The sequence below is a fragment of the Tursiops truncatus genome, chromosome 3 (assembly GCF_011762595.2).
Source record: "Tursiops truncatus isolate mTurTru1 chromosome 3, mTurTru1.mat.Y, whole genome shotgun sequence".
In the NCBI taxonomy this organism is placed as follows: Eukaryota; Metazoa; Chordata; class Mammalia; order Artiodactyla; family Delphinidae; genus Tursiops; species Tursiops truncatus.
Window position 1 is genome coordinate 151,737,891 of NC_047036.1, and position 12,986 is coordinate 151,750,876.

The 12,986-nt window shown below is 46.0% G+C and overlaps 1 protein-coding gene across 6 annotated transcripts in view; it reads left to right on the forward strand.

Moving 5' to 3' along the window:
* The first annotated feature begins 1,925 nt into the window (after positions 1-1,925).
* Positions 1,926-12,986, forward strand: part of ZNF346 (zinc finger protein 346) — a 30,175-nt gene continuing 19,114 nt past the window's right edge. For 2 of the 6 annotated variants that reach the window (XM_019943260.3, XM_004320796.4), the window contains exons 1-3: positions 1,929-2,145; positions 10,711-10,814; positions 11,370-11,462. In XM_019943260.3, coding sequence (XP_019798819.2) covers positions 1,935-2,145; positions 10,711-10,814; positions 11,370-11,462 — 408 coding nt within the window. In that variant the 5' untranslated portion in view covers positions 1,929-1,934. Of the gene's footprint in view, positions 2,146-10,710; positions 10,815-11,369; positions 11,463-12,986 lie in introns of all 6 variants that reach the window. The other 4 variants (XM_073802829.1, XM_073802831.1, XM_073802830.1 and 1 more) reach the window with 4 other exon arrangements.

The window sequence follows — 12,986 nt, forward strand, 5'->3', positions numbered from 1 at the left end:
AACACTCTTCCCCAGCTCTTTGCATGGCCATCCCCTTCTCATCAGTCAGGTCTTAGGTCAAATGTCATTTCTTCAGAGGCTTTCTCTTACCACCCTGACTAATGTTCCTCCCCTATCATTCACCCAATATATATTCCTGTTTTATTTTCTCCTCCTGTTGACTTGTTTATTACACTCTCCTTCACTAGAATAAAAAACACTCTACTAGAGATTCTCTGTCTGTCTTGTTTACCACTGTATTCCAATGCCTAAGACAACATCTAGCTCATAGAAAACTCTCAACAAGTGTTTGAATAACTGAGGTTGGAATAACTTAATATCAAAAGTTTCATTCATTCAACAAATGTTTTGTATGTACCTATGAGGATTCAGGCTCTATATCAATGTGCTGGGGATTCAGCTGAGAACAAAACAGACAAAAATTCCTGTTTTCTTGGGGCTTGCCTTCCAGTGGGGAAACAAACAATAAACAAGATAAAAAGCAAAGTACATACTATATCTGATAATAAGTGTTAAGGAGAAAAAAATAAATAAAGCAGTAAAGGAGGATATGAAGTGTGTTTGGAGGGGCGTACAGAAATGCGAGACTGAGCCATGAGGCTATATGGGAGAAATACATTCCAGAAGGCCAGGGTAACTGGGACAGGAATGAAGGGATTGGAGGCTAACAAAATAGAGGATGACGTCAGGGAGGTTAAGAGAAGTCAGATTGTATAGGGCCCTGTTGGCTAACGCAAGGACTTTGTCTTTTACAAAGAATAAGATAGGGGACCTCCCTGGTGGCGCAGTGGTTAAGAATCCGCCTGCTAATGCAGGGTACATGGGTTCGATCCCTGGTCCAGGGAGATCCCACATGCCACAGAGCAACTAAGCCCTTTGTGCCACAACTACTGAGCCGGCACTCTAGAGCTGGTGAGCCACAACTACTGAGCCCACATGCCACAACTACTGAAGCCCACACGGCTAGAGCCCATTCTCCACAACAAGAGAAGCCACCGAGGGCTTCCCTGGTGGCGCAGTGGTTAAGAATCCACCTGCCAATGCAGGGGACACGGGTCTGCGCCCTGGTCCGGGAAGATCCCACATGCTGCGGAGCAACTAAGCCTATGCGCCACAACTACTGAGCCTGCACTCTACAGCCCACGAGCCACAACTACTGAAGCCCACGTGCCTAAAGCCCATGCTCCGCAACGAGAGGCCACCTCAATGAGAAGCCCACGCACCGCAACGAAGAGTAGCCCCCCGCTCGCCACAACTAGAGAAAGCCCACGTGCAGCAGCAAAGACCCAACGCACACAACAATAAATAAATTTAAAAAAAAAAAGAGTAAGATGGTAAAGTTTTGGAGAATCTGAGCACCGGGGTGTCATGATATGGCCTGTTATAAGAGGATCGCTGGGGCCACTGTTTTGGGAATACCTTAAAGGTAAGCGAAGAGACCAGTAAGGATGCTACAATAACCACAGCCAAGACATAGTGGCTCCGGAAGACTGGGGAAGGAGCAGGTGCGGGGTTGGAAGATTAAATTTTGGCTTTTGACAGTTACTTTGGAGTGGAGTTTAGGGCGAGGTCTAGGCTGGGGGTCAGCATCTGGAACTCAAATGGCAACAAATGTTGCCCTGCTAGTGAAATGAAGAAGCTATTCCCACATAACAGAGCCTTCATGCGAAAGAAGTGAGGTGTCAAATGCTGACCGGAACAAGGTGAGAACCCTGAGCCAAGGACTGCACGAGCCTGTCCCGGAGGGAGGGGTATGCGGTGGAACCTGCGACCGACTTCCGAATCCACTGCACAAGCTCCGAAGTCCCAGCAGCGTCGACGAAAAAGAACGGCCAGGGTCAGAACCGCAACGCAGCCTGCAGTACTCAAACCTCGCGAGATTTGTTGGCCGGGCAAAGCCATCCTCCCACCCACATCTCGCGAGACCAAGGTTCATGAGCGGCTATAGCCGGTTAGGGTTTGTGGGGAAGATGGAGTATTCCGCGTTGGGCACCGCGGAGGCTGCGGACAGCGGCGCGGCCCGGCCGTACAACAACTCGGAGGAGCGGGAGGGCCGGGAACCCGACGGGCTGCGCTTCGACCGCGAGAGGGCGCGCCGCCTCTGGGAAGCAGTGTCCGGGGCCCAACCAGTGGGGAGGGAGGAAGGTGAGTCCGGGGACTTCAGAGGCAGGAAGACACTCGCCCGCCTGCTCCTTTCGCGGAGAGTGGCGGAAGCGCGGGGCGGGGACGCGGACCAGCCCCCGGGTCTACGGTCACACCCTCTGGCGCCCGGCCCGCCCCCTGGCGTGATGCGCCCCGGGACTCCCTGACTCGTGCACCTCACCAGGACCTGGGCGCGTTGTGCCAGCTCCCCTGAAAATCCAGGCTGTACGCCACAAGAAGCGCGCGCAAATGGTCAAGGGCCTTCTCACGCTGTGGCCGCGTGGTTCTCTACCCCGCCTTCCTCACCCGCGAGAGCTTACTTCTTCCTAAACTTGAGGACTGGAATCCTCCGGGCGTGCCGTGCACGCCGTTTCGGAGACCCTCAGAACCTTCCCCGCCAGCCTCGTAACCCCTTCACCATCCCAGTCTCCAGGTTCCCCCACCCCTAGTGTCTCTTGCCTCCCTTCTCTCATGCCCCACACTTCCGAGGGCTCTCGAAGGCCTTCTCCATACCTCAGTGTGCCTCCTGAACTTGGAGACTGAGCCCTGGCTTACCCCTGTTTCTTGGTGTCACCTGTTTCCACCACTTGAATCCCTTTTCTAATATGGGAGCCAGGAGCCCGGGAGCCTGGACGGGTATACTATGGCTCCAGCTTTTTGTATCCCACGCTTGACCCAAGGTTGTGGAGAACAGGATATACAAGTCTCTCTAGGGGGGCACTTCTGGGCTGAAGCTTCCCAGCTTGTTCTGCACTTGACCTAGCCCTGGGTAAGATGGAGATAGAAAGAGGAGGATGGAAAGAGCTGCTCTGACCCCGTTTTGTGACCCCCTTCACAGTCCTTAGCAGAGCTAGCTGCTTAACTCTAACCCAGAAGTACACAAACTGGGCTTTTGTGCTGATCCTGTCAGGTAATCTGCAGGGAAATCAGATTTCTCTAAAGGTTTGTTTGCTTGCTGAGCAGACTAATCTTGGAAAGTTAATATGTTGCTTGTGAACTGATTGTCCTGGGATAAAATGGAATTTTTGACCACATCCAAGGAAGATATGTTTAAATTTGGGGTGGTATACATACCTATACCCTGGTGTATATTTCTCCAATTTAAAAACTAGTCTAGTCTGACTCCTAAATTAATAAGAGGCTCCTATCCCCCTCACCCCCATACTTTCAAACTTGTTTGGCACAAAGTTGCCTCTCCTCCACCCTCCACCGCCTGCAATTTTCCTTTCATTAATTTGACCAACATTCACTGATGCCTGCTCTGTTCCCAGGATTGGCTGGGCATCAGAGCTACAGAGTTGAGAATAATACTGGCCTTGCCCTGGAGGGGCTTGTAGTCTAATCCAGGAAGCAGACACCAAGACAGTTGCAGTATAATGTAGTGGGTTCAGTGAAGTGGGAAGTCTAAGAGTTGAGGGTACACAAAGAGGAAGCGCCCTTTGTCCTCAGGGGATACAGAAGGCATGCCTTGGACATTGAAGCAGAGAACACAGCAGCTTGCTCTGGGAAGTGAACTGTTTATGTGTGTATGAATGCCCACAGTCATTTAGAACCCAGTTCACTTCCCTGCTCTCCTCACTTTGTCCAATAATTTATTTGAGGTCTAGGTAGATACCTAAAACACCGAGTCCTACTTACCTTGGTTTTTTATTTTCTCTTAGTTATAATTTTTGTTTTCTCATTGAGTTATAATTTACATACCATAAAATTCACCCATTGTAACTGTAAAATTCAATTAATTGTAGTAAAAGTATAGAGTTGTATAGCCCTAGTCCAGTTTAGAATATTTCCATCACTCCAATTTGTGCTCCTTTACATTAAATCCCCACTCTTACCTCCTGCTCTCGGCAACCACTAATCTGTTTTCTGTCTATAAATTTGCCTTTTCTGGACCTTTCAGTAAATGGAATCCTATAATATATAGTCTTTTCCATTTGGCTTCTCTCACTCAGCATGTTTTTGAGGTTTAGCCAAATTGTAGTGTGTATTAATACGTCATTCCTTTTTATTGCTAAATAGAATTCCATTGTATAAATCTTGTTTTTTTTATTCTCTAATAATCTCTGCCTTTTTTTTTTTTTTTTTTTTTTTTTTTTTGGGTATTTGGGCCTCTCACTGTTGTGGCCTCTCCCATTGCGGAGCACAGGCTCCGGATGCGCAGGCTAAGCAGCCGTGGCTCACAGGCCCAGCCGCTCCGCCGCATGTGGGATCTTCCCGGACTGGGGCACGAACCCATGTCCCCTGCATCGGCAGGCGGACTCTCAACCACTGCGCCACCAGGGAAGCCCAATCTCTGCCTTTTGAGTGGGCTGTTTAAGCTATTGACATTTAATTTAGTTGTTGATATGGCTAGACTTACTGTCCCTACTTCATGACCCTATGAAAATCAGCCCTCTATGTCGCATTCTAGATCTCTCAGCCTCTGCCCCATACCTCTTCTGATTGTCTACAATATGGATACAAAATAAATCCTGCCAATCAGATGCCTTCTCGTAAGATTTGGAAGGCAGAAATGCAGTGAAGATCATATTTCTACAGCTATTGTTACTGTCAAGAAAGGTCGTGGAACTATGAGATCTTCTCACATCAGTGTTCCAGCATCCATTCTCCAGCTTCATATGTTAAGAGGCATGTTCAATGACAATGGAAGCTTCTTACTTCCAGCAAGGCTGCAGTGGAGGCCTCAGAGATTATAGCTCACCTGTTGGAACAGTTATGCATTGTTCCTAGAGACATTTCTGGAAGGCTCAACCTAGTACCTTCAGCCTTTCCAATGATTTTCTAAGCATCTAATTTCCTGTATCAAACCTATCCCCTCTGGTAATTGGATTAGAGTTGTATGTGGATATTTGGGAAACAGGGATTCACATTCAGGCCACCTTCTCAGAATTCTGATAATTCATATAAGTTCTTTTTCCCTCTGTGGACCTTAGCTTCCTTCAACCTCATGAATCTCTCACAGATTTTGTGAGTCAGGAATTCAAGAAAGGGTTGGCTGGACAGTTCTGACTCAAGGTCTCTTATGCAGTTGCAGTCAGGTAGTGGCTAGAGCTGAAACAGCAGTGGGATGGAACTTCTGGAGGCTGGCCGGGCATCTCTTTTTTCACATAGTCTCAGGGTCTCTCCATGTGATTTCATGCATGGAATAGTTAAGGCTTCCTCACAGCCTGGAAGAAAATCGCTTACATGGTAGCTGAAGACTTTAAGAGCAAATATTCCCAATTTGGTTCGTTTTTATAATTTCTGTCTTCCATGTGTCTATATGTTGCTTAGTAGTCAACCAGTGATTCAGTAAACACCTGGAGCCAGTAAAGGCCTCGGTTGGATCTGTAGGTAGGTAGGAAATTACATTCAAAGTTCAGGCCATTTTAAAGTCAGCCCTGGCTTTTACTTTCTGTCAGGGCCTTTTGCATCTCTTCTGTGCATGTGTACAACCTCAGAGTTGGCCAGGAGTATGTGACTAACTTGGGCCCTCTTAGGTCCCCACTGCCACACAGTCTCAACCACAAACATGACACAGCAAAGGCTATAGTAGAGCCTTTGGCCTTTCCTCCTCACCTACCTCTGAGACCATCACTTCCACCAATATTATCACTAGATAGGGGCATTGCCCACCACTCCAAATCAAGTGATTTCCTCTTCCACAGGGAAGCTATTGGTTCTCACATCCTACCTCTTCCTGGTAGAACCTCTGCACTGACTGAGTGTGGGAGGGGATGAGAGCAGTCCCAGATTCCCGCTCTTCTCACCCAAAGTTCAGCAGATGTACAAGCATAAGTGCTTCCCAGATTGTTAAGTGCCTTTGGTCAATTTCCAGGGTACTGAAGGGATTGTTTTTGTCAATTTTGTTCAGTGTTTTAGTTGCCTTGGGTGAAGAGGATCTCCTCACTCTGCTATAGCCAAAGTCCCGCCTCATACTCATTTTATATTCAACTTCACTTCCTCTGCCTGACTTCTAAATTTGGAGGGTCCAAGACTCAGTCCCAGGAGTCTCAATTTGTATCCCCAGCTCTGACCTTTCCCTCAAGCTCTAGGCCTGAATCTCTAGCTGACTACTTGATATCTCTACCCATGTATGTGATAAGACCACTCATGTTTAATATAGCCAAAGGAAACGTCTTTAATTTCTCCTCCAAGGCTGTCTTCCTCCAGTTCTCATCTGTTAGTTTCTCAAATTCAAAACCTAGGAGTTATCCTTGAATGCTCTCCTACTTCACCCCCTACATCCAATCAAAGAAATTGGATGTCAGATCTACTTCCAGAACATAATTCCAAATCCATCCACTTTTCTCATCTCCACTGACAACCTGCCTAGTCCACATTTCTTTCATCTATTGCCTAGAAGACTGCAACAGCCTCTTCCCTGTTCTTCCTGTTTCCATTCCTATTCCCATACAATCTGCTGACACAACGAATAGACTAATCTTTTCAAAACATAAGCCATATCTTGTCACCTCTCATTGCACTAAGAATAAAATCTGTAGTTCATACCATGGTTTATGAGGCCTTATACTCATTCCACATGATCTGGTAGGCCTCAAACTCTCTCCAACTTTATTTCCTACCACTATTCTCTCATTCACCATACTCTATCCACACTGTCCTTCTCTTCATTCCTTGCATATGCCAAACTCATCCCTGCCTCAGAGACTTGACACTGTCTCAGGCTGGAACAGTTTCCCCCAGACCTTCTTGTGGCTAACGCCTCCCTAGCATGGTCTTCACTGACTATACTGCCCCAACATTCTCAACCACTTACTTTGTCTGCTTGTTTTCATAATATTTCTCACTCTCTGTCACTATCTTGCTTATTTATTTACTTTGTACTCTCTCTTATTTGTTGACATGGCCCCAGCACTAAACCCATTGCTGGCACGTAGAAGGCATTCTGAATACATAATTGTGAACTGTGTGAATGTATTCTCTGAGGCCAAAGATGTGTATTTCATTTATTCAGCAGGTATTCACCAAGCCCCTCCTGTGGGTTAGGGATTTTATTTTTAATTTATTTTATTGAAGTATAGTTGATTTACAATGTGTTAATTTCTGCTGTATAGCAAAGTGATTCAGTTTCATATATATACATACATATACATGTATATTCTTTTTCATATTCTTTTCCATTATGGTTTATCACAGTATATTAAATATACTTCCCTGTGCTATACAGTAGGACCTTGTTGTTTAATCCATTCTATATATGACAGTTTGCATCTACTAATCCCAAACTCCCAATCCATCCCTCTCCCACCTCCCCCTTGGCAATGATGAGTCTGTTCTCTATGTCTGTGAGTCTGTTTCTGTTTTGTAGATAAGTTCATTTGTGTCATGTGTTAGATTCCACATGTAAGTGATATATGGTGTTTGTCTTTCTCTTTCTGACTTCACTTAGTATGATAATCTCTAGGTCCATCCGTGTTGCTGCAAATTACATTATTTCATTCTTTTTTATGGCTGAGTAGTATTCCATTGTATATATGTACCACATCTTCTTTATCCATTCATCTATCAATGAACATTTAGGTTGTTTCCATGTCATGGCTATTGTGAATAGTGCTGCTATGAACATAGGGGTGCATGTATCTTTTTGAATTATAGTTTTGGCTGGATATATGCCCAGGAGTGGGATTGCTGGATCATATCGCAACTCTATTTTTAGGTTTTTTTTGGGTTTTTTTGTTTTTTTTTTTTTTTGCGGTACATGGGCCTCTCACTGTTGTGGCCTTTCCCGTTGCGGAGCACAGGCTCTGGACGCGCAGGCTTAGTGGCCATGGCTCACGGGCCCAGCCACTCCACAGCATGTGGGATCTTCCCGAACCGGGACACGAACCCGTGTCCCCTGCATCGGCAGGCGGACTCTCAACCACTGCGCCACCAGGGAAGCCCTATTTTTAGTTTTTTGAGGAACCTCCATACTGTTTTCCACAGTGGCTGCACCAATTTACATTCCCACCAACAGCATAGGAGGGTTCCCTTTTCTCCATACCGTCTCCAGCATTTGTTATTTGTAGACTTTTTAGTGATGGCCATTCTGGGTCAGGCATTTTATTAGATACTGGGTATACAAAGTCATAAGTGACATGGTCCTTGCCCTGTTTAGTCTTTGGGAGTCAGATTCTGAATATCCTTGAAAGGAAACCCCGTCTCCTTTAATAAAACAAAATCCATCATCTCCATGCGAGGAGAGAATGGCTGGATCCTGACTCCTGGGTAGCATTTTCCCTTTATGGGCTTTGCATTCTGAGGAGCCTCTCACCCTCCATTTAAAAAGCTCTGGCCCGGGCTTCCCTGGTGGCGCAGTGGTTGAGAGTCCGCCTGCCGATGCAAGGGACACGGGTTCATGCCCCGGTCCGGGAAGATCCCACATGCCGCGGAGCGGCTGGGCCCGTGAGCCATGGCCGCTGAGCCTGCGCGTCCGGAGCCTGTGCTCTGCAACGGGAGAGGCCACGACAGTGAGAGGCCCGCATACCACAAAAAAAAAAAAAAAAAAAAAAAGCTCTGGCCCAGATGTGTTCACAGACCCACGTCTGTTGATTTCTCTGAGCACGGCTGAGGCAGCCACAGTCTTTCACAAAAATTTACCAAACACTGTAGGAGAAAAATAGGGAAATAAACAAAAGACCCTCAGGGTCAGAAATATAGCCAGACAACAACCCTTCTTCCCAAAAGGGCTGGCGTAAATAAATAAGCTTTATATCTTGTGGAGTAGGGAGAGGCACCTTAAAAGTTCCCCCCCGGGCTTTCCTGGTGGCGCAGTGGTTGAGAGTCTGCCTGCCGTTGTAGGGGACGCGGGTTCGTGCCCCCGTCCGGGAAGATCCCGCATGCCGTGGAGCGGCTGGGCCCGTGAGCCATGGCCGCTGAGCTTGCGCGTCCGGAGCCTGTGCTCCGCAACCGGAGAGGCCACAGCAGTGAGAGGCCCGCGTACCGCAAAAAAAAAAAAAACAACAGTTCCCCCCCAAGAACCTCCCTCCAGAGAATCTTGCCCACTTTTTGGTCCAGAGTAGAAGATAAAACACATGAATTTGCCAGATTCTACCCCTGCCTCAGATTGTCGATGTCATGATAGAACTCATGCCTTGTGTGAGATTTTACTCCCTCCTCAAAGAGTAAAGCTTTGTTTTCCAGGCCCAACAATTAAGCACAGGTTAATACTATAGATTCCTATGGTGTGGAACTTGTGTGACACATTAGGTAATTTTTTTTTTGGCTGCATTGGGTCTTTGTTGCTGTGAGCAGGCTTTCTCTGGTTGCGACGAGTGGTGGCTACTCTTCATTGCAGTGCACGGGCTTCTCATTGCGGTGACTCCTCTTGTTGCGCAACACAGGCTCTAAGCGTGCAGGCTTCAGTAGTTGTGGCTCGTGGGCTCAGTAGTTGGGGTGCATGGGCTTAGTTGCTCCGTGGCATGTGGGATCTTCCTAGACCAGGGCTCGAACCTGTGTCCCGTGCACTGGCAGGCGGATTCTTAACCACTGCGCCACCAGGGAAGTCCCTTCTCACTGTTCTTGATCTGATTTTGAAATATCTAAAATTACCTAGCGGAATTCCATTTTGGCTGGCTCAGCTTTAACCTTGTTCCCAGAAGCATCTTCTCCCTTCCCGTCTTCCTCCACATGAAAGCGAAGGTTCTCCAGCAAGATGACAGACCCAGCAGCTAGGTCAGCACAAGCTTTCTAGTCCTTCAAGAACAAAACATCCTTGCCCAGCAGAGATTTGAGTTCTACAGCAACTGGCTGCAGGGAGTACTTGTCAGGCATGGGGACACCATCAGTCCAGCCCAGATGGCTCATAAGAACAACTGACTTGGCTCCAGTGTCCAAGCAGAATTTGATGCTTGGAACGGCAGCCTTGATCCTCTGGTTGTTTGTTATCTTGTTGTTCTTCCTAGGAACATTGAAGTCCACTCTCATGATGACCCGCTACCCCTTCACGTCCAGCTTGTCCAGAGTCAGCTTGTTAGAAAGTGACATCTTGGCAATTCAGTGGCAACAAGAGGCCGGGGGAAGAGACTGGGGCAGTGACAGCAGCAGAGACTGCATTTGCCACTTTCTTAATGTTCTTTTTAGAGAGAACTGCAAGCCTCTCACACCAGTATCTGGCTAGAATTGTTTCATTTTTATTGTATTTATTTTTATTGGTATTTACTTAAGTTTATAATTTAAAGATTCCTTTTTAAAAGAATTTACTTAGTAAAGAAAGTTGGCATAGGGACTTCCCTGGCAGTCCAGTGGCTAAGACTCCACGCTTCCACTGCAGGGGGCTTGGGTTCCATCCCTGGTCGGGGAACTAAGATCCCACATGCCATGTGGCACAGCCAAAAATAACTAAATAAATAATAATAATCATTTAGAAAGAAAGTTGGCGTACATAAAAGTATAAAGTAAGTTACAGGTGAGGTGGCACGAGAATATAGCGTGAGTCATGAAAGCAGTAGGGCAGGGGTGGCTGAGGTTTGCCGATTTAATAGTATGGCATTCCATTACTCAGTTCATGTGTTTGAGGCAGGGTTCAAAGACAGTGCTGTTGAGGCAGGTTTTTAACTCAAAGATTTTTTATTTTCCTCTCTGTAGTGGAACACATGATCCAGAAGAACCAGTGTCTCTTCACCAGCACCCAGTGTAAGGTTTGCTGCGCCTTGCTAATTTCTGAGTCCCAGAAGCTGGCACACTACCAGGTATGCCCTTGTACCTTTAGTACTGCTTTATTTTTCCAGACCCAGTGTCAAACCCCCACTTCTCCCTGGCTTGTGCAGTGAATTCCTTTTTAGCCACCCAGGTGTTGCCTCCATGCATGTTGGCTGTGACTTGAAGATTGACTTAATTTTTCTGAGTCTCATTTCTTCCATCCAAATCAGGATCATTATACTTACATGTTCCCATGCAGCTTGGTACAGTAGAAAGTACATGCTTTGGCTTTAAATAGACCTGTGTTTGAATCACATCTCCGCTACTCATCCTGGGCAAGAAACCTCACTATCTTCAGCCTCAGTTTCCTCATCTATAAGATTGAGATGATGATAATTTTCTCATAACTTATTGTGATGATTAGATTTGACAGCATTTAAGTACTTTATACAGAGTAGGAACTCAATAAACTAGGTTTCTTCCCCCACCCTCTCCTCCTCAAAAGTGTCTGTGAGGATGAATCAGATGAAAATCTAGTGTTTTTGAGTGCCTTAGATATGAAATGGCATTTAGCTATCTTTGATCTTTTTCCTGGGTTCTTGCAGAGCAAAAAACATGCCAACAAAGTGAAGAGATACCTAGCAATCCATGGAATGGAGACATTAAAGGGGGACACGAAGAAGCTAGACTCAGATCAGGTAATACAGCTGCCATGTTGAGACTGCTCACTTTCTGATGAAGCCAGCAGGCAGGTTGGTGTGGTGGAAAGAACATGGGCTTTGAGTCAGACTGACTTGGCTACAAATCCTGGCCCTGTTCTGTGATTTGGGCAAGTCTTATTACTTCTCTGAGCCTTGATTTCTTCCTCTATAATAATGAGGATGCTAATGTCAACTACCTTTCAGGATTTTTCCAAACTAAAATGAAGGAAGGTTTATTAAAGCACCCAACACAGAGCCTGGCACATAGTAGGGGCTCAGTAAATGGAGCCATTGTCAGTGGTTTGTTAGAGTAGGACAGCTGTCCATTCCCTACTCAAGAAGAGAAAGTGGAAGAAAGCCAGGTTGCTTGCTTTCTTGAGATCTGGGGGAAAGAGCTGAGTTCAATACTTGAATATTTGGAATAAACAAGTGGAATAAACACTTTTCCAGCATGTTTGCTTTTTGCCTTAGAAATACTGTGAGAATTATGCTGAAACAACCCCAGTGCCTCAGGTGTACCATTATTTTTGTTCCATAGCAGGCTGTGCAAATGTCATGGGATGAAAAGTCAGCAGACTAGGGCCCAATACTAGCTCTACAACTTAATGGTTGGGTGACTTTGGACAAGTCACTTAACCTCTCTGTACTTCACCCATAAAATGGAGATAATAGTTCCTACCTCTTAAGGGTATTGTGAGGTAAAATTCCAATTCCTAGTGGATGCTCAGTGAGTGAGAGCTTACACTACAAACTGTGCCTCCCTGTCATAGGGACCACAGGTTTGCAAGGGCCTTGCTTATCCCTTCTCCAAATTCACTGGCTCATCCCCTGGTTGCCCTTCTTGTGATTTAGAATCCAGAAAGACAAGATCAACTCTGTGACCCTGGGCAAGTCACTTCACCTCTTTATATCTCTGATCCTTCTACTCTCGGAGTGGCCCAGTAGTTCTAATGAGATCGTGGGCCCCTCCCCGTCCAACAAAGAGTTATCCAACCCAAAATGACAATAGTACCAAGGTTGAAAAATGCTATATTAGAATGAATACTGTATTCAGAAATCAGACATAAGAGAGAGGCTGGGAACTCTTAATATAGACTTGAAGTACATTGTTTTCTAGCCTAATCATAATCATGAAATAAAACCCAATGATCTGCTTGTTCATCAAACCCTGAACATCTGCTGTGTGCCAGACTCCAGCAGAGTGCTAAGGATAGGAAACAAAGATGAATCCAACAGTCTTTGCCCAAATGTTGCACTTTAGTTCACAGAAAAGTCTCCTAAGCTGTGACACTGTCAGTTTAGGGTGACAAGCGAGTGATATGATAGAGGTCTATTTAATGCACTCCAGGAGTACAGAGGAAGAACAAGATTAGTTCTTCCTTCCTGGAATAATCACACAAAGTGGCTTGATAATTGTTTACTGAGTAATTTTCTTGAGTAAAAGTCTCTCAGAAGAGGTAATATTTAATCTGGGCCTTGAAGGCTAAGCAGACATATGCCAGGCAGTAAAGAAAGGAAGAT